Below are 24,744 nucleotides of genomic sequence, written 5' to 3' on the forward strand. Positions count from 1 at the left end.
AATAATCCCCAGGACCATTTCAGAGAACCTGTCCTTCTGCCCAGTACTCCTTTTGTGTTTCTTCAGCTTCATACATTTAACCAGATTTGTGCTCAGTTTACAGAAACCTAGGTTGACTTGGAGATACAAAAAAATTTAGGCCTTAACTTGGGAATCTGTGTGTGAAGAAGAGGAACCCCAAGGACAAGGAGGTGATCCAGACCGAGGATCTTACATTGCTGAGGATGTTGCGGTGCAGGGCTGTGCCGTGGATGTTGGAGCTTTCAGTGTTCCACAGACGAATGGTGTTGTCAGAGGAGCAGGTGATGAAGGAACCAGGGGGGAGGCAGGGCTGATTGTTGTCCTTCACCTCTGGATACATCTAAGGGCAAGTAAAATCAACCCCTGAATGATATGGCCTGGCATCTGGCACCCTAGGCACTAGTAGCAAGTTTCAAAACAAAATGAGACAAAAGGGGTGTCCTCTCTGTTTTCTAAAGGTGAAAGCCAGACAGCTCTGACAAAAACCTATTTGCAGACCAGAGCTTCATACTGACTTCAAACAAATATTCACTGAGCTTCCCTCATCACAGAAAACCTCCTTAAGAAGCATGCAACAAACCGGTTAACTTTTGTTTATAATAGTTCAAAGAAAGCACCTCAAATCCCAAACAATGATCATGCAATAACCACTTTGCACTGTTGTTTGCAACTTTCATCTACTACTGTCAGTTTATAATTCAGAAGGAAAGGGTGAGATGCAATTAATAAATAAAAACAGAATTCTCAACCTCTTCCCACTTTCTTTCCACAACATTTCCACTTTCCCCTCTCCTAACCATTGTTAGACATATTTCAACATATTAACAACTCCATTGTTTCCTATACTTCCTTTCCTTCCCTCTGAGGGAAAACCAACTAGACAGACTGCAAGATGACAGACACTTGAGAGGCTATTTCCACATGTCCAGGTAAATATGTTAAGAAGGACCAGAGTTCACTATTTTATCACTACTTCATGTTTTTGACTTAGAAGCAATTACTCACCACAGACGTCAAGCAGTTTTTTTGAGGTCAACAATAAATTCTTGTGCGTTTTCTAAAAGGGTGCTCTGTATTCAGGTTTGTTTAATTCTTTCCCTCTCCCATCTCTCACCTTTTAATGGTGAGATTTTTTTCCCAGTAGCACCACACATTCGGTCAGCCATTGCAGTGCAGCCAAAGAACTGTTCCCAGGCCCAGCAGCAAATGCACTAATCACATTTTCACCACAGGTGAAAATCTGAGTCAATTCCCTCTACAGTCAGCATTTGCATTCAAATTTGGCAGCTCATCTGATGACTTTCTCAGCTGCAACTCACAATCCAAGACCTGTGTCTGCAGACAACATACCTCAATGTTCCACACACAGGAAGAGTGATACAAAGCAGAGTACACCTTGCCCACTTTCTTCGGATCTTTGACATCCCACACATACAGGCTGTGGTCATTGTATACACAGGAAAGCCACTGGTTGGTGGGGTCAAAGGTCAAGGCAATGGTGTCTGGATACTTCGCATCAGCCACACCAGAGAAAAGACGGCTGCACAAAGAGAGAACAACAGCCTGGTTAACTTGTGCTCTCCAGGAGCTGGGGCAATGCACAAACAGGAGAGCTCACATTCTCCACGGGGCACTGTTGAGATGAACAAAGGCATCTATAGGTAGACAGAGTAGTTAGCCAGGAAGACCTGTCTCTTGAACAACCAAAGTCCCAAAAGAAGCCTCAGAGTCCCATGGCAAAAGTCTTTCTCCTTGCCATCCAACTGTAGTCCAGTCATACAGGGCAAGCCTGCAACAGCTCAGAGAGATCTGCAACAGACTGCCAACTTTAATCCATAAAAAGAGCATGCTCCAGATGGCAAAGGTCTGGGGAACAGTTCTAACCCCCACAAGCTTCCCTTGCTCCCTTCCATCCTTCTCCACAGTACCTGGCCTCAGTCACACTTGCGATGTCAGTTCCCAGGAAGTGTGGCTTTGGCAGAGTAGTGACAAAGTGAAGGTTCAGAGGGTTAAAAATCCGCACGGTGCCGTCAGCACAGCCACAGAAGATGTAGTCATGATTCACAGAGATGCAGTTTGCCACAGTGGTCTGAGGAGGACACAGCACAAGAGACAGCAAATGAGAAATGTGCTCTCATGTCAAAGGTCACCAGACAGACATCAGGGAGAACAGCGAATTGACAGACAAAGGAGTCATGGTCAGAAGAGCTGCGGTGAAGTCGAGCCCTGGGAGTAAATAGGCCCTAAAGGAAAAGCCTAAAAATCAATTTTTCCTTTCTGAAGAACTTTCCAGCCAAGGTCCACTGTAGATCCCAAGCAGTTAGAAAAAAGCCCAGTTTCTCTGCCACCCACTATGATGGGAGGCCAGCAGAGCTACATATTTGCTCCAGCTGAGTCCTACTCTGAACACTGCTTTTATTTCTGTGACATTCAACAACACTGGCAGGCAAGCAGCACCTCACCCTGTACTCGCACACCAACACATTACCTGTCAGGAGGGGATAAGAAACAGAACAAAATGAATTTTCTTCCCCTCCCTTTGGGATCTGTACAAATGGCAGAAAATGGCACAAAATGGAGTGTGGTGAAAAGGGGATGAGTTCAATGCAAAAGTTTTTTCAACTTACTGTGAAGCTGTCTGTATTCTGAGCGAGAGTGAAAGGCAGATTTTAGAGAGGAAAGGAAAGGAAAGAAAAGAAGAGGCATTTCACTTGAGTGAAAGCGTGGACAGACTTTTTCCCTTGATTTTAATACACAGGATCCCTGAAGGTGGGCACGTTACATTCAGTTGAAAGAAAAACATTGTGATCAAATTCTTAACTATGGGCAGGCCTGGTGGTTTAGAATAGACAAATCAACTACCACCTTGGGAATCTGCATTTGAGATGCACAAGCCAAGTAAGACATTGCAGAGTGGATAGAAACCAGAATCCTTCTAAAATTGTACTTGCCCCAGCCAAGACAGGAGGGACCATACAGGAGTTGCCATAAGGACATTGCTTTGCCAGTAGAGCAGTCCCTCTAATGCTGGGGTGTGAGAATGAAAGAGGCTCAGCAATCGGTAAAATCCCTTTGACAAGAAGTAACACTATTCTTGCCCAGCCTTCCAGAGTAAATCACAGGGTTGCAGAAGCATAATTATTTTCACTGCTTGTGGTCAGCTTGTACCTCTGAGTGCCCTTATTATTTGTTTTTCCTGCTCTGCTTGAGCAGAATAGGAGGATGTAAAACTCACCCTCAGCTCCACCCACTTGTCTAGCAGCCTTTTTTCATTGAATTCACAGAGCAGGCCTGAGGATGTGATACAGAAAGTGCTGTCAGCTTTTTTGCCCCTTCCACAAGCCACGTCCGCAAAGAAGTTGTTCCTCAGTTCTCCAAGCAATCCCGAGCGACCCAGCAAGGGGACAGTGGCATTGACCTACCAACAGAAAACAGTTTGCTACAAATACAGCAAGGTACTTCAGGCAGACAGTGATTTTTTAGACCATCAACCCCTGAGTGCTGAAGTGATTCAAAGAAAGAACTGTAAATTGCGTAGAAGGAGAGGTTTTACTTGCTGCTCATGTTTACAACTGTTCATGAGCACACAGAAAAATCACCATAGGTGGATTCTGCCTCCCAGAGAATAACACAACAGCTAAAACTGTTAAACACTTTGGCTGATTCTTCAAAATTACACTCACAACCTTTTGAGATGCTCATACCAATGTCAAAGAGCTCTCCCCACCTCTGTGCTCCAAGGAGTTAAATTACTGCACCTCTTTCCTAGCTTATTTGTTCTTCAGTATATGTGACTACTAAAGAACAAGCATGCTGCTATGCAACTCCAGGAGTGACATCCCTACATCAGTGCAAGACAAGCTTTTGGTGCTATCAGTCCATGACACTTCAGAGCCAGGCGTGGAAGGCTATCCTTGCATCCCAGAAAAATAAAAAGTTTCCCACTTCCCACAGCTCACTGGGGCAAAACCCACCCTGCTTTAAGACAGAAATGCCTATTTACAGGTTGGCCTTGATGCACTTTCTCTCACCTTGGAGGTTTTGCTGTCATCCAGGTACCAGAACTTGATATGTCGATTTCCAGCAGTGACAAAGTAACTGCAGTCCTCCGAGAATGACACTGCTGTCACCTTACTTGAGACTTTGTTGGCTGCCACTACGATGTTTTTCTGGAAACACAATTGTTTACATTGCTTAATTTCTTTGCTCAGAAGCAAAGGAAACTAATTTCAATTACAGGCACATATCCAGTACAAGCAGTGCAGCAGGGAAAAGATGAAACCAAAACTATTCCCCATTCACCTCCATATACAACCTCTTCAGCATTAGCTAAGAAAATTGATTTGGCAGATAGTATAATTCACATTTATATTAAATGAATATTATTATACTCATATTTATTTTAATTCACATTTATATTAAAAATTCAAATTTATATTCACATTCCACATTAACTATAATCAAGAACAAATCAGCAGGCACTAGTGCCTGCAGAAGCTTGGTATGTGAGCCATGACAAACATGTGGGTTTCACAATCACCAGGAGCTCAGAGCAAACCCATTTCCCTTCCTAAACAGCAAATGCAGATGTAGGTCAGCACAAGGAAGAACTCCCCCAGCCCCCAGGCAGCAATGAGGCCATTGCACTCAAGATGAGGAAATGGTATTTTTCACAGAGAAAACTGTACTTGTTCTTCCATAAAATCTTCTTTCTCTCGAAACACATTGTACTTTATCAAAAGACTCAAAATACACAGACCATCCCTGTACTGGAAGTGAAAAAGCAAAATCTATTACACCTCAAATCTGCACCCCAAAATGGCAAAGTCTGGGAAAGGAGGAAAAAGACACAGGGACAGAAAACAGGATGGACACCGCTCAGGCAGAATGGTCAGACAGCAACATCACACAGCACCATTGCTCAGTTTTCCTCTCCCTGCCTTTGCCCAGCAAAGTTTTCTGCTTTGTCTGTTGTGGATTTGCAAACATGCAGCACACAACTGACAACAGTGCACCCATTTTCATTCTTGCTGTGTTTCCTTTACCCTTCTTTTCAGGGATTCAGCTGCTCCCAGTCTTCCAGCACAATGCCCTAGCTCACAAACCACATCACTCCAAGGGCCCCACTGGACTGTGGGGAGAACTGAAGAAACCAGCACAAGGGGAGTCTAGCCTGCTGGACCATCACCATGGAGGATCCCCCAACCCAGAATGAAGGAAAGGCAGCAATTATCATAACTTCTTTCAAGACAATGGACAGAGAAAAGCTTAGGACCCTTGCAGACCTCAGTATCTGGATCATTGCTGTGGTCTTTATTTAGGGAAGCAAGGGAATCCTACAGACAACATGGATTTTCTTTCCCATCACAGTCAAATGACTAGGTCTACCAGTCAGGAAAAATGGGGAAATAAAAGCAGCAGCACAGAGGATAGAAGTGTTGTGGTTAAAAGTGAAGGAAAACACTTCAGGAGACCTGTATCCGCAGTCTTTATTGACTTTGGTCAGGTAAAGTATATCTAGTTTTGGTGCCCAGCCTGCAAAGTAAAGGCCAGCAAGAGCTCCCATCCCAGTCTGGAGCATAAGCTTAAAGTGTGTTCCTCAGCAGGGAAGAGTCAGACAGTTCTTACCTCAGAAGTTCTCATGTCCACAACTATACAGTGAACAGAAAAACCTGGATAAGCAAGGGAAAGCAAAACTACTTGTACTGTTTCACACATGCCATGCATTGTGACCCTGTCCAAGTCACTACTTTCATTTGTATAACTAGAAATAATCCAAAGAATGAGCACTCAATTTGCAACACAGACATACACATTTAGGTTCTCTCACTACATACAGTATGTAGCTATATGAAAAAATAGCAATGACAAACTTCAGCTCACACAGAAGATAACAGTGAGATCTTAAATTACAGCACATGTGACGAAGATTAAATTACAGTAAATGTGATGAAGAGAGTAACATACTAAATTAGTGTGGGCTTAGAAGCTACAAGAGAAGAGGAGTCTCTGAGTACCTAAAGAAGACCTACAGAAAACATGGGGAAGGACTTTTCATCAGGAACTGTAGTGATAGGACAAGCAGTAATGGTTTTAAACTGAAAGAAGATAGATCCATATTAGCTATTGGGAAGAAATTCTTTACTGTGAAGGTGGTGAGGCACTGGAGCAGCCTGCCCAGAGAAGTTGAGGATGCCCCATCCCCAGGAATGTTCAAGGCCAGATTGGACAGGGCTGTGATGGGGTTTCCACTTGGTCTAGTGGGAGGTAATCCTGCCAATGGCAGGGGAATTGGAACTAGGCAATTTTTAGGGTCCCTTCCAACCCAAACCATTCTATGATCCTGTGAGATTTAACAAATGCATTGATTTTTTTTTTCTTAAATCATATCTCTTTTAGAGAGGGTTACAGCACTTGAAGAGTTAGCAGGAGCATCTATTAATACAAAGGATTCCTAGCCTACTAAAAATAAATGTTTCTTTTCTTATCTACAAAAACCAAATGCTTAAATGTTCACTAGAGGATAAGACACAGGCTTTGTTTCTACCAAGACTTGCCTCAATCCAGTGACAGGCAGAGCAACTTTCCTTCACTTTCACCCATTATGAATTCCCTATATTCCCCTTCTCACCCATCAGGGACGGGACCAGAGTATCACAAACTCTGACATAAAAAAAATCAAAGCAAGCCAAGAGTATCCACTCCACTACAAAAGAAATCTCTGGCTGATGAGAGTTTCCTTCCTTAACCTCATAAATTAGTTTTTAATAAGCCTCTAAAAAACACAATGGTTTGGCAAGGTTTCAAAGTCCAGGCTTTTCTGGCTGGACAGAAAAATGTAACACATTCCCAAGCATAAAGAATATCCCTTCATGGAAATGACTTAGACCTTCCCTAAGGGACCATAGCTTTCTCTCTTGTCCAAATTTGTCCGTGTCTATGAATGTCAAAAGCCAAACAAAAACTACAGAATTTTAAAAAACAGAAAGCAAGATGGAACTGAAGTAGTTTACAGTCAGACCAGAAGCTCTTTCTGATTTAGCAGCACCGCGTGGTCCACCCGACCTCCTAGAAAACTTACCTTCCATGACCACACGTTGACAATCATGTCATGCTGGTACCCCACAGACACAATGTACTTGGAGCTGGGGGAGAAGGCCACACAGGCCACACCATACTTGTGCTCCTGGAGCTCTGCCACCTGGGTTCGCTCAGCCACGTCCCACACCCGAACTGCTGGCATGTGTCCGCTCTGGAAGGGACAGGAACAGACACAGAACAGGAGGGGTAGACCCAAAATCAGTTCTGACACATTCAAGCATGTAAATGTGCAGGAACTTGGAAAAAGATGCCTACATGGTGCACTCACAATAGGTTTAGCAGTTCCTCTGATTCTTTAAAGCCCAGGTTGAGACCAACAACCTAAGGACTATATGCATTTCAACAGCTGTGCAAATTAATACCACCTCCCCTGCTTTAAACCTTTTCTTATGCTACTCACAAAATGCTAGTCCCTGATTTAGCCAGAACAATACTTTTGATGCACATCCCTGGTGTTTGTAATGGGAATTTACAGCCTGCTTGTGAAAAGGATTATAATAGATTGTTATCCCTAGACCCAGTGAATGAAAAGCCCTCCCATCTTCTGCTCCTAACACAACACAGACATCTGAGATATGCCATACAAAACCATGACATGGCTGTTGTGGGAACTCTCACACACCACCTGAGGGAAGCCTCTGAGAAGCTAGCAGCACCATTTCTGTCACAAGGTAACACACAGACACATTCCACCCGAAAGGGTGCGGGCAGGGTAATGTCAGAGAAAAAGACACGGCAGGAACAGAGCCTCTGCTTTAATGTTGGCTCTCCAGAGAAACAGAAATGCCAATTCAGCACTTTCTGCCAGACAAATCTATTCTTTTGTTTAATTGTTTGTTATTAAACCAAATTAAAACAAGGCGCACAAGATGAGCTGAAATGCTGGCCAAAAAATGTGCTTGATGGGCAAATCTTGCTCAAGTAACTGCTCATGATTCCACATTGAAGTCTGTCAAAGCAGCAGCTTGTAAGATAACATATCCATGGCAACATGGCAGAATGGTACCTTTTTGATTGGTTTTAAGGTAGTAATTTGATTGTGTGGGAGAGGCAACTCTCATCACAAGTAGAAGTCAAAGCTTTAAAAGTTTAAAATTGTGGATGCTTTAATTGCCTTGTTCAAAGGCTCTGCTAAGCAACTGCTTGTGGCCTGGAAAAATGCCATGGTCAGATTTAACTGCAGTTGGTACAGTTCTCCCTCCTGCAGCACAGAGCTCAGGTCTCAAGGTGGCTGGCAAGATATTACAATGAGCTGAATCAGCTGCTCTTCAGAACAACTGCTACAACTGAGCACATACATATATATAACTATTTCCCAGTAACTTAGCATACACCCCAGGACCTTAACAAACTGAATTTGCATTTCATCTTTTAAGAAATTCTCACCAAAAGGCAGTTCTGTGTGATCCCCATGGACTCTACATCTCCATGAGGAGAAATAAAAAATAATAATTAAAAAGAGGAAAAAAAAGAGTTTTCTTATGAATTTGAAATATGTAAAATGCATTTAATATGTACGGCAGCCAAGGACTAACCTCCATGCTCTCCTCCCTGAAAAGCCAGCCATACAGAAAACTAAGGTGTTATTAGGCAAAATTAGCATAATGCAGCTACAAGGGATCTTGAGAAAGTGAACTCAGAAAGCATTTCCCTGTGGGACAGGGGATGAACTAAGACACGACTGCTGGCACCAGCAGGGGACACTGCTACACTAAGCAATAATTCAAATGTCAGACACGAGGGAGGATACTGAAAAAAAGAAATGGTTTTACAATAGGGCAAGAGGAGACATGTTTTGCAACAAGGGTAAAAGAAAAAAAAAACAACAAAAATCCCCCACAAAATCCCGAAAAACCCCGCTACAACAACAAGAATAACAACAAAAGCCCTACAAATTCCAGGATAACTGGAACAGCTTTTTCTTTTTTTAATGATTTTAATTCGCCATTTACCCCAATAAATTTTCAAACAGAAAAGTTCTCACTTCATTTTTTACCATTTTTCTTACTCCTAATGAAAAGCATGGAGCACCAGAAATTAAAATAAAAATGAAAACAAAAGAAGGTACCAGAATCATCAGAACTGAATACTATGAGCTATGAAACCTCACGTTTTCACAAAAAAGCCCTAATCACAACATCTAATGATGGAAAGTTAATGCTAAGTTTTTCTCTGTCGTGGTAGCCTCCATCCAAAAAAACCCCACTGTTCTTTCTACCCTTGGTCTGATCCATCCAGAATTCAGGCCCAGGATTGGAGCCACCTGGGGATGTGACAGCTGCCATCACAGTGACCACACTGGGGACCTCTGGAGAGAACAGTCTCCACCTTGACAGCTCCAGCACAGAACAGTGACACACTTCTCCTCCCTGTGGCTGAGGCTCAGACCTGTCTCACACATGCTCCCTCCCCATCTCTTACAGAGGCACAGGGACTGGTGGTAAACTGCCATTAGTCACACACAAGAGCAAACTAAGCTCAACCATATGAAGGTCAGCATTTCTGCAAATTTTTAACATCCAGCAATTTCAGGCTCATGACACAGCATGTGTCTTGAGCTTCTAATGCAGAACAGACACACAGCATACTCATCCTTATTCTCCCCTTTGGGCATGCTGGGAAAGAGAAAGCAATTGTTGCTTCCAGCCAAACAAACAGTGCCAAACCACAGGCACCAGCATCTTCTGTGACTATTCCTAAAACTCCACTCCAGGTGCACTTTTCTTTTTTCCTGCAACACTGTTTCTGGCTTCAGTTACTTCCTGAAATCCTGAAGGGACAGTGCTAAGCTCAGGCCAATATTCTGGACCATCCAAGTACTCTTCATTGATGCTAGAGTAGAACAATGCTCTGTGTCCTCTTGCTTATTTTCACTCTACCTTCAGCCCACAGATGACACTCCAGAAGACCCATCCCCAAAGCTGACATGTTAAAAAACTCCCAGCTGGAGCACCCAGTGCCACCCATAAGCCAGCAGGCCCACTGAACAATGAGGCAACACTGGAACTCCTCTGTGTGAAAACAGCCTGTTTCTTCTAAGCCACTCTGCCCTGCTTCAAGGTGGACAAGGTGCACCCTCTCTCCTCTCACACTTACCTCTCCTGTAACCAAATATTTTCCATCTGGAGAGAAAGCAAGTGCTGTAATTGTTTTCCTAAAACAGAGAAAATAACGCTGAGAAACATTTCCAACATGTGATTTCATTTCAATACATCATGACTGGGGAGTAGGTTGGGACGAACTGAAAAAATGTTGAAGTCACCCATAATAACCTGACATAATGGTTTTGCTTTACCATTGGGATTCCCTGCTGCCCAAGCCTCAAACAGCAGCTTACAGCAGCAGAAAGGCTCCAAAAGTTGAGGGTCATTGCTGCACCTTTATTCCAGGTGCAGGACCATGTCACACTGCTGGCTTCAATAACGAGGTCATCATTTTAGGTGGAGAAAAAAAAAGTCAGATACCAAGGAACTGTAGTAAGATCCCCTCCATGTCATGACCATTACCAGTTCCTCTTGGGATCCAATGTTTACGAGGTGGTACTTTGTCAGCAATAGCACCTCATGTGAGAAGGAGCTGGAGTCAAAGCTGCAGGCAGCCTGTCCCCAAGGCAACTCCAACCAAGGGGATTTAGCCTGGAGCAACAGCAGCTCCTCCTGCACTTCAGTCAAGCTATAAAAGTCTTGAATTCACCTCACAGAAAACAAGTCCAGCTTAAAGCTTTACTCACCTGGAGCTGTTTAGAACATGGTGTTGCTTATTTTTTCTAGGGTTGAACAGCACAACAACACACCTAGACAAAGGAAACACAAAAACAAAGAGAGATTACATCACCACATGCATAAAGATAACCAAAGAGCTATCCTTGCTGGAAAAGCTAAAAAAAAAAAAAATTAAAAAGAGCAGCAAAAGTAGTCCCAAAAAGCTGTTTTATCCCCTAATCTCAGACTGAACTGAGGTTAACTAAAAAACAGAAAGCAAAAGAACAATCCAGAGGGAAATCACATCTCTTTTATGTTGAGGAATACCATTTGCTAATACCATAAATAATTATCTTTCCACCCTCCAGGAGCCCTGAGATCGATTGTTCAAGCTGAACAGAAAGTTTGACCATGAAAACTTGTGCAAAGCCCTAATGGATTATGCCCCCTGTTGTAAAAGTGACCCTGTGTGCTGGGCACCAAAGAGGGTGCAAGAGTAAGACAATAGGGAAGAAGGAAAGAGGGGATCTTTTGGAAAAGATTTGGGAAGTTAAAGGCACTAAATTTCTGTGCCTGACCTTAACAATAGACAGGACACAAACCACTGAGTACAGCACAAGAAGGGACTGGCCAGCTGAGAAGTGAGACATACGATGCCAAAAAAGTATTGACCTAAGAAGTCCATCTGCATAAACAGCTTGCTCAGGGGCCTTGTAGATATCCCTCAGTAAGATGAACTGCTAAAGCAAGCAATACTAAGCTCCTGGTAAGCACTATAATCACCTCCACTGTAAGCACAACACCTCTGTTGCTGACATGGGGGGGAAGGAAGGAAAAGAGACCCCATCTACCACTATTCTTGCCCATAGCACATTGCCTCCATGCCTCAGCCCACCACAACTAAACCTACAGCTGTCACAGATACTGCAGCCTTCCCCATTCTCTACAAACATCCTATACACCATTTTTAAATCTTCAGGTAACAGCATTTGTCTTGCAGCAGAGCACAGTAACAACCAGTAACAGAAAATGCTGTTATGGGAATAAAAAGCTACAGGAACAATTGTTCTGATGACCTTGTGCTGTATTTTTCACTTCACATCTAAAATAGAAACTGTGGAGTTTGTCTGTCCTGCTACAAGAACACTGCTGGAGTTTGGAGAGTCCCAGCTCCTCCTTCACTGCAGTGTTGGGGGAGCACTGCAGGATGTCCCTGCTCCACTGCCAGCAGCCTTTGCTGCACTGAGGAGTTCACTCACATCACCATCGTGCTGGGGGCTTGCTTGCAACACAAGCCAGGCTACAGACATCAATCACTGGGAGAAACATGCAGGACACAGGAGAAGTAGAGGAGTTGGCCTGAAACAGCCAATTAGAAGGGCAAAAAGCTGAGGCACCCCAGAAATCCACTGCAGAACCTCACCTACAGAGCTCACCAACATTTCAATTCACACTCACACCCAGGACAAGGCACAGCCTGGCACCACACTGCCTGGAACGAGAGCCGTATCCTTCCAGGCCCCACTGCACATCCCCAGCACAAGGCAGGGCCACGAGTGCTACAGGCATAGCTCAGGGGAGACAGGGCCCTGCAATGCCTCTGGCATTCCCTCACCTAGTCCTGGCAGCTTTGGTCTGACCAGGCTACACTGCCACAAGGAGTGTCAATTTAGAAAAGAGGGCAGAAAAGAGGAGTGACACACCAATGCTTTAAATACTTGGCTGGACCTTCCACACTCCATTAACATTGCTAGCTCAAAGCCAGCATCCAAAGCACCAAGGAAGCACAGGATATGCCCTCCCCTCCTTTACACTACTCTCCAGCCATGCCATTTCACACATCCCTATCCACTCATACCCTACCCTGAAGGCCAAGGTAATAAAGGCACCAAACTTTCTTGACAGTTGAAGGGCAGAGAGCCATGGTTGGAGATGTAGCCTAGTGGAAGAGCAGAGAAAGTGTAGATAAGCAGTTTGCTCAGACCAGAATTGATCCTTTTTACCCTGGGGAATCAAACTGGAGAGTTTCAAGTCAAAGCCATGCTACATATTTCTCAGGGATTAGTGCAAAGAAGCAGGTGGATTGTGTTCCATTAACAAGTCAGGAAAGGTTAAGCCTTGCAAATCACAAGATATGAAATAGGAAGTTAGCAGATGTGAAAATCTATCTAATCCTGAGCTTCCAGCTAATCAGAAAAGCAAAGCAAAAACCCCATTATGGTTGGATAGGGTTAATGGACCAAAATCCTGCAGAGTTAAAATATGGATGAATTGTGCTTAAAATAAGCTTCAGAAAACCATAAAGAATAAAAGGAAGAGATGAAATCTTCACAAAGACTTTCTTACGCAGCTCTTAAAGTCAAGTTTCTGTTTCATTGTGAGGAACTCAGCAGAGAAACAGGACTTCAGAGAAGTGAACACAGTTTAAAAAAACAGAGGAAAGATACAAAATATAAACCGCGGTCTTCAAACCAGGCAAGCAAACAAACCACTTCCTAGAATAGTGTAGTGGGCCACAAAGGTCCAGGGTTTTGCCATTATTAACCTATAGGGCTGAACTTTTGCCACTTACAATCATGAATTTTAGCACAGCACCACCCCAGAACAGCCTGTGTGCCAGCAGGCTTCCCCCCCCCTCTCCAGACCTTGGCCAAACCCAGAGCCTACAGGGGAGGTAAGAGCACCACCCAGCTCACACACCAAGGGAAATCAACAGACCATTTCAAGAGCCACACAGCTCCTAATGTCAGAGCAGCTATCACAAGTGTGGATATTTTAACTTTGTCTTAAGACAACTATACTTGATTCACTGAGTTTGACCCATAATTAATAAACACTAACTGGAGGAGCAGGGGGATAAATCACAGTGTCTCCTTACAGGTAAGCAAGGATTAATTTATATCACAAAGTAGTAATTTTAACTCATAAGCTCAGCAAAAGAAGATATTTAGATTTGTTGGTTAATAATTAACATAACTTAGTAATTAGTTATGACCTTCTTGCCAACAAAGCCATTTAGCCAGGATTAATTAGTTTTCTGAACTTGTTTTCTTAAATTAACTACTACCCAATAAAAGCTACCCAACTGCAATGCTGTCCCATGCTGATTTTCCACCATTCCTCTCCTCCTCTGTCACACACAAGGGCAATAAAGACTTCAGCCAACTCCAAGGACACTCTATTAAGCAAGATGGAAAACCTCAAACCATCAATCATACAGTGGGGCACAGATTCTGTTCTGAAAGTCAGGAGCATGCAAGTTTGTATACTAGCTCCTTCTCAAAATGCTTGGGAAGGTTTCTAGTCATTCCATCCTAAAGAACACATTTCCACAACAGGCAAAAACTATTTCTAGTTCTTTAATCTCCTCAGAGTGTTAGGAAACAGCCTCAAGTTGCATCAGAAATGTTTAGACTGGATATTAGGAAATATTTTTTCACAGAAAAGCTTGTCAAGCACTGGAACAGGCTGCCCAAAGAAGCAGTTGGGTTGCCATCCCCAGAGGTATTTAAAATAGGTGAAGATGTGGCACACAGGGGCATGGTTTAGTGGCGGCTTGGCAGTGTTAGGTTAATGGTCCATGATCAGAGGTTCTTTTACAACCTAAGCTGCTCAGTGACACAGGGTGGCCTTCACTGCCTGCTCAGACACAGCTCAGCTCAGTCCAGCAGAACCTGCAGCAGCTTCCTAAATAAAGTATTTCAGAGCCCATTAATACTCTGGGCATGGTCCATTTTAGCAAAGGAAATCAGTCTAGCAAAATAAACTGAACAGAGACACTGAATGATCAGGTTGCTGACCCACCTACTCCACACTGCCTCCTATCCAGTAAGGCTACCAAGCCCTCGAGTGAGTCAAAATATCTACTCCTTTCCATTTATGCTTGCTTCAATCTTACACTAGTTAAAATAATAAATATAACTACCATGGAAAATTAGTTGCATCAAAGAGCATACACCCAAATAACCATCCTCCACCTTTGCTTCTTTATAAGGTTGCATTCAGTATTTTGCAGCCAGAGGGATAGGAAAGGATAAATGGCAAGAGAGCACTGATCTTTCTATTCACAGCTTCCAACTGTGCATGTAGACAAAGCAAAGTACTTCAAACCCAAGGTTCCACAATGGACACATCACCTGTTCCACACACTCCACCCCTTTCCCAAACTGAAGCTTTCAAAACAAATTCAAGTGCTCAAGAGACCTTTGTCTGAAGAGATATTTTTGAATGCTAGTACCAACATGCAAACCAAGGCTAGCTCCAGAAACACCTCATGAGACCTACAGAGCCTGGCACACATCAGCTGTTGAGAACATCAACACTCTTAGCCCTCTTGTTTCAGCACAAACCCTATCTCCTCTGCAGCTGCAGACAAGGCTTGATGATCACAGCACCTTTCTAATCCACAAGTAGATTCTGACTTCCAAGACATTTATAGAAACCATTCACTGCTGTATGGATTACAGCTGTACAAACCATACATCAGGCAGCTGGGATCAAGTGTCCTGTTTGTTTGCATGCTGGCTCCTGCACAGGCTGTAGGCAATGGCACACATATTGAAAGGCATTATTTCTAGGGCTATGGTTCCACCTCACAACCATTAAGCACACCTTCCTGGTGCAAGCAGCTTTTATAAACAGCTCAGCTGGGCAATCCTTCCCAGTATGCCTCTTTCTTGTGTGACATCCAGGGACACAAGAACACAAGGGAAGGACAGAACTAGCTCTCACAGCAGTGTCAAAGGTTTTTACCGACAACATAAGCATTGTCCATCAGGGAGCTCATTTATATCAGCCAACAAGAAAGGTTCCTTGCAGAGCTTTCCAAACCTCCATGGAGGTTGTATCTTCACAACTGTGCATCATATACGCAGATGAAAAATAGGGAGGGAGAGGAAAGGAGAAGGTAGGCATGGAATGTCACAGTAGTTTCCACTGGCTCCAGCAAAAGCAAAAAGACCCACAAAATATAAAAAATGAGCAATTTTTCTTGGCTAAATATCATATAAGGAGTGAAGAAGAATCAGATGTCAGTATCACATTTACACAAAGTATCTGACTCACTAAATCAGTGGCAGTGGGTCACTCCACCTTCACTTCTGACTTTTCTTCTACTGGCTTCACTTCTGCACTTACCAAATTATAGTTTCTGGGTGTTTTATTCTTCTCATTGTCCTCCTGTTTCCCACAACATCCCTCTATTAACAGCTGCCTTACCCCACCATCTCCTTCCTCAGCAAGCTGACAAAAATCAAATTTCTGCAGAAGTGTGTTTTTGCTTTTTCTTCCTCTACAGGTTCCCCTTACAAGGGGTTTGGGAAATTTAAAGGCTGCAGTAGCATTCCTTTCCAAGCTACAAACCAGCTCAGTGTTGCCTTATCTTGTGGGACACATGACTGTAGGGAAAACTCATGTGTCAAGCCCTCCTCTCCCAAATGCATGGAGCCTATGCTATGAAGAGGATGCTGTACAGAGGAAAGAAAACTCCATTAAGACATGAAAACAAACACTAGCTTTCTTTCTTTTTTTCTTCCCCACAATATACTCCTTTCATGCCACTGCAAGAAAAAATGAAAAGAGTTAACAGTCCCATCCCTTCAAAATTGGTCCATTTCTCAATTTCTGGCTCATACCTTGCTCTTTTCCCCTCACCCAAAGCTATTCAAATGAGAGTGCAAAAGCTTCCTATGCACTAAATGCATGAGGAAAAAAAGACTTTGATAAGAACAAAATCTTTTTTACACTGCATTGGTTGCCATGGCAAGCTTGATCAGAGCAAAGCAGTGTCTACAGAAGCTGGTGCTAATTTTCTATGTGGCAATTCTTCCTGCCAAAAAGCTTCTTTAATTCATAGCCAGTACTGGGAGTGAGTTAGCAGTGATGAGAGGATGTGCACACTGACTATGTAACTGAATAGGTATTTTCAAGCAAACTGTATTAATTACATGCATGCTGAGAAGAAAGATCTATCTGTTGAGAGGTTAAGAGCTGGATGTCACTGCCTGAGCAGAAAAGCCTCCAGAGCTCCCTGTACCAATCTGTGACAGAGAGAACTAAAAAGGTGGGAGCCTGAGAGGTGCAGCAAAATTCATGCTTCAGAAACCAACGCAGGCTAATGAAAAGCCACGAATACCGAACAAGAAACCCACTGTGAAAAAGAAAGTCAGTGATATATTTAGTATCACTAAACTAATAGGGTAGAAATTTCTGATTGCCAACCACACATACTCTATTTAAAAGGCTGCATGGGACCCCAAATCTGCAGGAGTAGGAGCTCAAACACGTCACACAATAGGATCTGCTCCAAAAAATCACAGGAAGAACTGTGACAAACTGAAGTCCAATTTCTGGCCTCCAATAGCCCAGTCCTAGAGAAGAACAGGGCATATTTTAAGATACTTGCTCAGACTCTTTTCTCAGCCTCCAAACTTGACTTTCAGAGACACCTTAAAACAGTGTGCACCTACACTGAGAGGAGAGAGAGCAGCAGAGGAAATTTCAGCAGAGCTGAACTGACAAGGATTTATAAGGATAATCCCCAAACAGACAAGGGCAGCCTCTGGTCTCACCACCACTTCAGCCTACTGAATTCACCTTGTCTATTACACTAACTGAGCCTCAAAGCTGAGAGCCCTGCAAAATCTCCACCAATACTTATGTGATCTGATGACATCCAGAAAAACAGGCAGCTTTCTCTCCCTGTCATCTGGCAGGGATGCTGCCATCCTCATGATCTTCTGCTGCCAATGTGGTTTGTGCCTGTCTACCTGAACAGGCCCTGCTGCAGATGAGGGGACAGGGCTGAGTGCCCAGAAAGCTTCTCCTCAGCTCCTGCCCTGCACAGGGAGGGCCAACACCAATCCTGCCACACACAGCTGACAGCTTCCACTGGCTGCTCTCAGCAGCCCCTTTACACCTGCCAGACTACATCTTTAAAACAACCAGCTGTGTCTCTAACCTCAAGCTGCAGATGGCAGAGAACAGATGCACAGATCTGAAATGGCACCCAAAATGCTTTAAAAATACTTTTAAAAAGCTCAACACATGAACAGTTAAAAAGATCCAATAATGAGCAGAGATTGTGACTGTAACATCAATCAGGGCCTCTCTTCTTTCCTACACAAGGCACCACTGAAGTTCCAGCTTTACCAGGACCACAGATGAGAAATTGCAAAGATTTCCTTCCTGCCTCCTCCTAGAGTGAAGGTGCTGCCCATCCTCATGGGCTGGCTACAGTGATTTCTAGCAGGTCCAGCTGATCTCACTGCAACATATCCTCACTCCCCTGCAACTGTATGTGGAAAATGCTTAACCTACCATTGGAGGTGCTCATGCTATTTCAAGGTCTATTGTTAAGGAGGCAAAGCAGATGAAGAGGAGGAGGGTTTTTAAAATTAGCAGCCCTTCTGACACTGGGCAAATACAAGGCAGGGTGATGACTCAGGAAAACACTTCACACAAAATGGATGCAGAGAGGAAACACAGCCTGGGACCCGTCTCCCACTGGATAAGTTGTACACAACTCCAGAGGAGCCCCACTGGAGCCAGAGACATGGCAGTAGTGCCCTCAGGAGAGAGATGGCTTTTTAAAGAGCTGCACAATAAGGAGGCACCTTTCCTGGGAGGCAAAGAGCTAAGCCAGACACAAATTGTGAAAGACTTGGGCAAGAAGTGCATGTAGGGAAAGCAGAGGAGAAAAAAGGCCTCAGAGGAAAACCATGAAATTTAAACCAGCTTACTAACTGGGAATCATTACAGTTGCAAGGAAGATGAAAATGTTTCCAGTTAATTGTTATAGCTCACGGCTACCTAGTCACCAGTGATTCAGCAGGAACTTCTCCTTCAAAACAACACCATTCCCTTCAACAAATCAAAGCCAGGAGAGGGAAAAAAATCCTCATGAATGAGAAACCAGGAATAAAGCCCTGTCCTAGCAGAACCAGGGACAGGCCATCTCTGCTGCATTGCAGAATATGCCACCTGTCCTCCAGCCTGCAGCAAAGGTCGGTAGAAAAATGAAGCCATGCAAAGCAGCAGCTGTACTTACACAGACTGAAAAGTCTGTCAGTCTGCTCATCTGACAAGCTTCAAAAGAGACAGGGCACTGATGACAAATGCCTGTACAGACACATACACATATATTTGTAGGTATATACACAGACACACACATACATATGGCTCACGGCTGACTATAACATTTACACGCACATGGAGAGTGCACATTTCTCTCTCCCTCTCTCCAAAACCACTCACTTGCCTAGGGGCAGGGAAGCAATGCCAGCAATACACCTACACGAAGTATCAAATCAACTGGGCTAGGAGTTGCAGAGCTGCATTTTATTTCAGTACTGTTGGCAAACACCCACAGAACACTGCAGAAGAGCAGCAGCCCCAGGGGTTAGAGCAATGGGCAACTGATGATGGGTAGACTGGAGGAACAAAAGGATCACTGAGATAGTTAATGACCAGAAAATGTGCTGATCAGACAGACAAGAAAGACTGAGAAGCACTAGGAAATGGAGTCTTGAGCAGCACCTGGCTGGTTCCAGGTGTGACCAAGAGATGAAACAAACAGCCAGAACATGGCTAAAAACCTGAAGAGCTTCACATGCAAGACAGAGAATGCAACTTCTTCCAGGATGAACACTATAGGATCACAGTAGTTGATTATGTTAATTCTTGGGAAAAGACCTATTTCCATACGCTGAGAACTCCCAAAGTTACAGCTGTCCCAGGAACATCAACAAGGAGAAAAAACAACTATCTGTCCTGACAGACCAGCCAAGACACCTGCTTCGGGGATCTCTAGCTCCCCAGTTGCGCTCCACCCCTCCACTTGCTCTCAAGATCCAGTCCCACTTCAATCAGTATCTGGCTGACAGCCCCAGATTTGCCATTTTCAGCAGCAGGCCACAAACTTTTTACTGAGTCTCAAAGGCCTTGAGCTGCCTGGGTTTGCGTGCTCTGAACTTTTCTTGACCTGCTTGTAGCTCTGTTTTACTTGGTTGAGCTGTGACAGCAATTTCTGTAACTGACCAGGTGTCTATAGATGATTTGTTTTACTTCTGTTTATCTTTTCTGGAGTACAACCATAGTTTTATATAAACAACGTTGACCAACAGCTATTTTATGTAGCCTGAGATATTTACAACTAATGACTGCATAGTGGAGAAAAATGCAGGCATGGTATGAGAGCAGAGGCCTTGAGAAGTGGAGAAGCAGGACACAGTGCAGAGGAGTACAGGAATGGGATAAGAGAGGAGGCACGTGCTTGCCATTCAAGACCAAACCACTGCAAACAATTCATGCGCTGTCTGTTAAAAACCATACAGACCTGGAGCTGAAAAAAACCAGCTTTTAGGGGTAGCAAATGAAACAAAGAAAAATTATCCAACATGCATTAAAGACATCATATATAGTGAATTCTAGAAGCATTGTGGAGTTGTACAAATGTAAGATTTGCAAATGTATTAGTAAACATATTAAAAATTACCCGGATGAACCCTGGAGTATGGAAGAATCCAGTAAAACCCACATCATACTCTTCCCAGAGAAGGGCTACAAAGATTTACCCTCAACAGCTGACTAAGATCCAGAGGAGCAGCATAAGGATGAGCATAACATCAGAAAAACCAAACAGAAACAAAGAAATGTATTACAGTTTTAATTGCACTATCCCAATTATTGAGATATTTTTATATAGAATTACCCTAATGCATTATTAGTCCTTCTTTTATCTGTCATAATTAGTGGTAAATTGATTCATGAATTAGAGTGTTATGTAGTTATACCAACAATCAATTCCTGTCTTTTTTTATTTATGCACATACACAGCCTGTATATAAGGGGTGCTTCCTCTCTGCCCATGAACAACAAAGCAATTGCCTCAGAGAAAAGACACATGCCAGGGAAGAGAAAGCAATGAAAGACAAGTTAAAAAAAAAAAATCTGAAAATTTTAAAAAACAGACAAAGACCAGTTTAGAGGGAAAGGCAAGAAAAAGATCAAGAGAAGCAAAGTTTAAAATAAAATTACTGCAGAATAATCAAATCTGCCATCACGTGTTGAGAAAATTCAGCTTTTGAGCCCATGGTATAATAAGAGAAGATGGGAGCTCTCTGAAGGTACCCTCCTGGGATCAAGCAGCTCCTTGCAGAGATTTGCAGACCCAGCTGGGATTACACAGAGAAATCTGGCTCTACACTTCAGGTTTGCACCAACTTCCCTGCAAGAGCAGTTGACACCATGCCATGATGGCTCAAAAGCTGAATATGTGTCTTCCTTTAAAACCAAGTCCGAAAGGAAAAATACATCCTGCTTTCAAGCAATTGGCTAACACCTCTGTTTCCAGCAGCATGCACAGCCAGAGTATTCCCTCATTGTGCCTGAGCAACTCAAGAGCAGGGAGAAAGATCCATACATCAAACTAATCATCTGGGCAGACCAACATGACAGCTCATGGCTGATACCTCAGGGCTTTAACTGTTTTACCATGAGTACAAAGTGTATCAATATTAAAATGGCATCATTCAAAGGAACAAAACAAAAAAAGCAATTAAATTTAACATTGTCTGCCAGCCCCCTCTCCACCACCATCTCCCTGGATGGTCACACCTGGGGTAAGGTACTGGCAGACCCCTCCAGGGTCCATTGACCCATTATTGATCTCTCCTGCATTCCAGAGCAGGCAGCAAAAGCCCCACTGCGGCAAAAAAACTGGAGCAGCTTTTCCCCTTGAATGCTTCAGTAAGCATAATCCAGGCCATATCTGTGCAAGACTGTCAAACAAACAAAAAAAAACCCCAACCAAACAAACAAAAACCCACCACAACAAATAAAACAACACACCAAACACACACACAGAGAAAAAAATGCTTCTTGGAAAGCATGAAGTTAAAGAATCACTTGCTTAAATAGCCAGTTGTTTTCCACTTCTCTAGGCACGGTCAAAGCTCACAGTTGCCTTGGGCAGCAGGCTGCCGGATCCACAAAAAGGCACTAAAACCTCCTGCCAGCCTTGCCTACTCAGCACCCTACAAGGTCAGGCTGGCAGATGCTGAAAGAAGGGGCAGGGGGGGGCCTGCTTCTCCCCACAACTGTCCACACCACAATGCACAGGAAGCCTGCTGCAGTTCCCAGGCCCAAACATCCACAGCTCATGCCAGCTCCCTCTCCCAGCCTTGCCACTTCTCACAGAAGGAACAGCTCAGACATTGCCAGATGGGCAAAGTTAAATTCTGCCCATGTTATTTTTTTAGAAGCCTTGTGACAGCTCTGCCTTTAACAAAAGATGAACATTTACTTCTCCTTTACCTCTATCTCAGCATAATACATAGCATTTTAAATGCACTGCAATTTTTCTTCAGAGTAGTTAATGAGCATCAGTTGTCAGGAGATCTGAAAAGACAGCTTTTCTAGAAGGAGAAGCAATCATTATAAAACTCAGTTTTGCTTTCTTGTATATCTCCATTTCCTGTAATAGAGAGATGTTGTCAGGTTAGAGTCCAAGACTAAGAGTACTTCCTAAAAAGTATTAGGTCAGCATTGCAAAAGCACAACTGACTCCAAAGGCAAGAAATTGGCCAGTATCAGCTCTGTCAGTCCTTGGCTGCCTGCTGAAAGAATCAGGTTCAGGTGCACAACAGGCCAACGTGTTCATGCATTGCAGGGCACATCTTCCAGTGCAGCAGGGAGGGAGCCGAGTCCTACATCTGGTTCCTAAGCAATAGTCAGGGCATGCCTACAATAAACAAAATACACCATTTTCTTGGCACTTCTTAGCTAACACGATGCTCATTCACCTTTAACTCGCTGCTTTCTGACACTGAGTGAAACCCAAGTCCATCTGCAGTGCCAGGTTTTTCAGAAAGAGGAAAAGAAGTAATTCCCTGTTGTTCACACCTGGTGATGGAATATGTCCTTTGGACTTGTATGTACTTCTTTTAACTTAAACTCTGTGATTTGTGTGAAGGTTGCCAGGAGACAGTGCCTGTTTTGAGATTCTTAGAAAGGGTGGAGCTCAGCTGAGGCGGCTGGTATCTCATTTTCATCCCAGACTTTGCTATTCAGTCCCCACTCCCCCCCCTTGCTCTTATGCAAGCTCAGGACTTGGCTCACAGGCCAGTGGTGTTGCTGCACCAAGGCAGTGGTTGCTAGGAGGTGTAACTGGAGAGATGCAGAGCAGGTAGAGCAGAGAGCAGGCTGCTGCCTGCAGGTACACAGGCTTTTGGGCACTCATGCTCTCTGCCGTCCCCCTCCTTTCTCAGCTAATGGGCAATCCCCAGCAGGTTGCAGAGCCTCAAGCTGAGAAAAGGCCTACATGTTCCAAAATAGCTGAGGTACTGAGAGCTTAGCAACACTCCTCTTCCCTATTTCACTAGCATGCAATAACCTTCCAAACCTGTCAAAGCTTCCCACTTGCAGAGCTCTACATGAGTGTTTAGCTCTGTTATCAAATAAAGTAGTCATGCTTATTCTCTTGCTTCCTTTTCTTTGCACATAAACTGCAAGTTTATGACCCTCACCATGGGACTGCTTCCCCAGCCTCTCCCCTTTTTGTTTTCCTTTTCAATAGCACCTTACCTTTAGTTCACATGCTGGTTAATGAGATCAAAGCACAAAGTAACAAACCCACCATCTACATGGGATTATTACCAGCTTGCCTCCCATTTTAAAAATTGACACACTCTAGGATTGAGGACAGTCAGGGTTTCTCTTAAGGCAGGTTAAAATCAGAAATGACCAATACAATCATTAAAACAGCAACTGCTGTGGACATTGTGACAGGCATGATGGCACTTTCCTTTTGAGGGAACTGGAATATTTGCCCTGAAACTAGGATGGCAGCAAGTACTACGTAGTTTTCCTTAATATGGTTTGTGAGGCAATCCAAACAGCACCAAACTTGCAGGACTGCTCCAAAAAGCCCTACCTTTCCCTGCTCACATCCTTGGGAATCCAGCACAGGGAAATTTCAAGGACAGTTAAGTGCTTTTGCTGTGACAAGAATTTTCATTGCAGCCTTGCAAAGATAACAGCATTCTCATTTCCCTGCTCTCACTTTCTTCATCACTAACATTTTTGGCAACAGCAAGAATCCACACTAACATTAATGCTCTTGAGAACTCAGCTAATACTGTTGGCCCCCTAAGAAACATTGCACAGGCAGTGCCTGGACCTGCCACACCAGTTCTGTGGGACAGAAGCTACCTAACTAACTACTTGCCCTTCCCACAGTACCCAACTTCATTTACAGCTCACTCACACCACTACAGCACCACATACAGAACAAAACCCATCTCCAAGATTTTCCATCACTGGTAGGAAGAGCACATGCACACTGACTACACAGACAGTGCAGCAAGGAGCCTTCTTTGGCCCCTTATAAGAGTCCTACCATTCATTCCTACACTAAAAACCATCCCCAACTTCACCATCAGTTAAGCTCAAAAGTTTCTTATAGTTAACACAATTGTGTTTCATGCTGCAGTACTGAAGGTCTGAGTCCAAAGGTAATTAATAATCAAAGAATTTGCATGTAATAGTATTCTGATGTTAAAAAAAAAAAACGGAAAATGTAAAACATAGCACTGAAGGAATGCTTACACAAACTTCATCCCATTTCCTTCCACAAACTGTTCTGAGAGCACTTCTTCCCACCATTGCCCCACTTTGCATCCTCTCTCTGAGAACCAGGCTTGCTCAGCACTTAGAACAGGTAAAAACAAGGACACAGAAGGAGTGGAGCCAGTAGCATCTGGTGGTTTTTGCCATAATCGTGTCCTTAACTTTGTGTGTGTGCACAAACCACAGTGCCAGCTGAGCTCGTGTCCCCTTCATGGAACCAGCTGTGGGACTTTGAGCATGGCACTGCAAAGGCTCTGAAAGGCAGCACAACGTGTCTCTGGGCTTCACCACCTTG

General features: G+C 43.7%; 1 protein-coding gene across 8 annotated transcripts in view; it reads right to left on the minus strand.

Moving 5' to 3' along the window:
* Positions 1–24,744, minus strand: part of MAPKBP1 (mitogen-activated protein kinase binding protein 1) — a 100,968-nt gene that overhangs the window by 36,674 nt on the left and 39,550 nt on the right. For 7 of the 8 annotated variants that reach the window (XM_074542995.1, XM_074542990.1, XM_074542997.1 and 4 more), the window contains 9 exons: positions 10,853–10,915; positions 10,219–10,276; positions 7,103–7,273; positions 4,053–4,190; positions 3,257–3,439; positions 2,649–2,666; positions 1,950–2,110; positions 1,372–1,561; positions 215–361 (listed from right to left, as the gene is read on the minus strand). In XM_074542995.1, the coding sequence (XP_074399096.1) occupies positions 215–361; positions 1,372–1,561; positions 1,950–2,110; positions 2,649–2,666; positions 3,257–3,439; positions 4,053–4,190; positions 7,103–7,273; positions 10,219–10,276; positions 10,853–10,915 (1,129 nt within the window). The remainder of the gene's footprint in view (positions 1–214; positions 362–1,371; positions 1,562–1,949; positions 2,111–2,648; positions 2,667–3,256; positions 3,440–4,052; positions 4,191–7,102; positions 7,274–10,218; positions 10,277–10,852; positions 10,916–24,744) is intronic. The other variant, XM_074542993.1, reaches the window with a different exon arrangement.

This window comes from Zonotrichia albicollis, chromosome 6 (assembly GCF_047830755.1).
Source record: "Zonotrichia albicollis isolate bZonAlb1 chromosome 6, bZonAlb1.hap1, whole genome shotgun sequence".
Taxonomy (NCBI): Eukaryota; Metazoa; Chordata; class Aves; order Passeriformes; family Passerellidae; genus Zonotrichia; species Zonotrichia albicollis.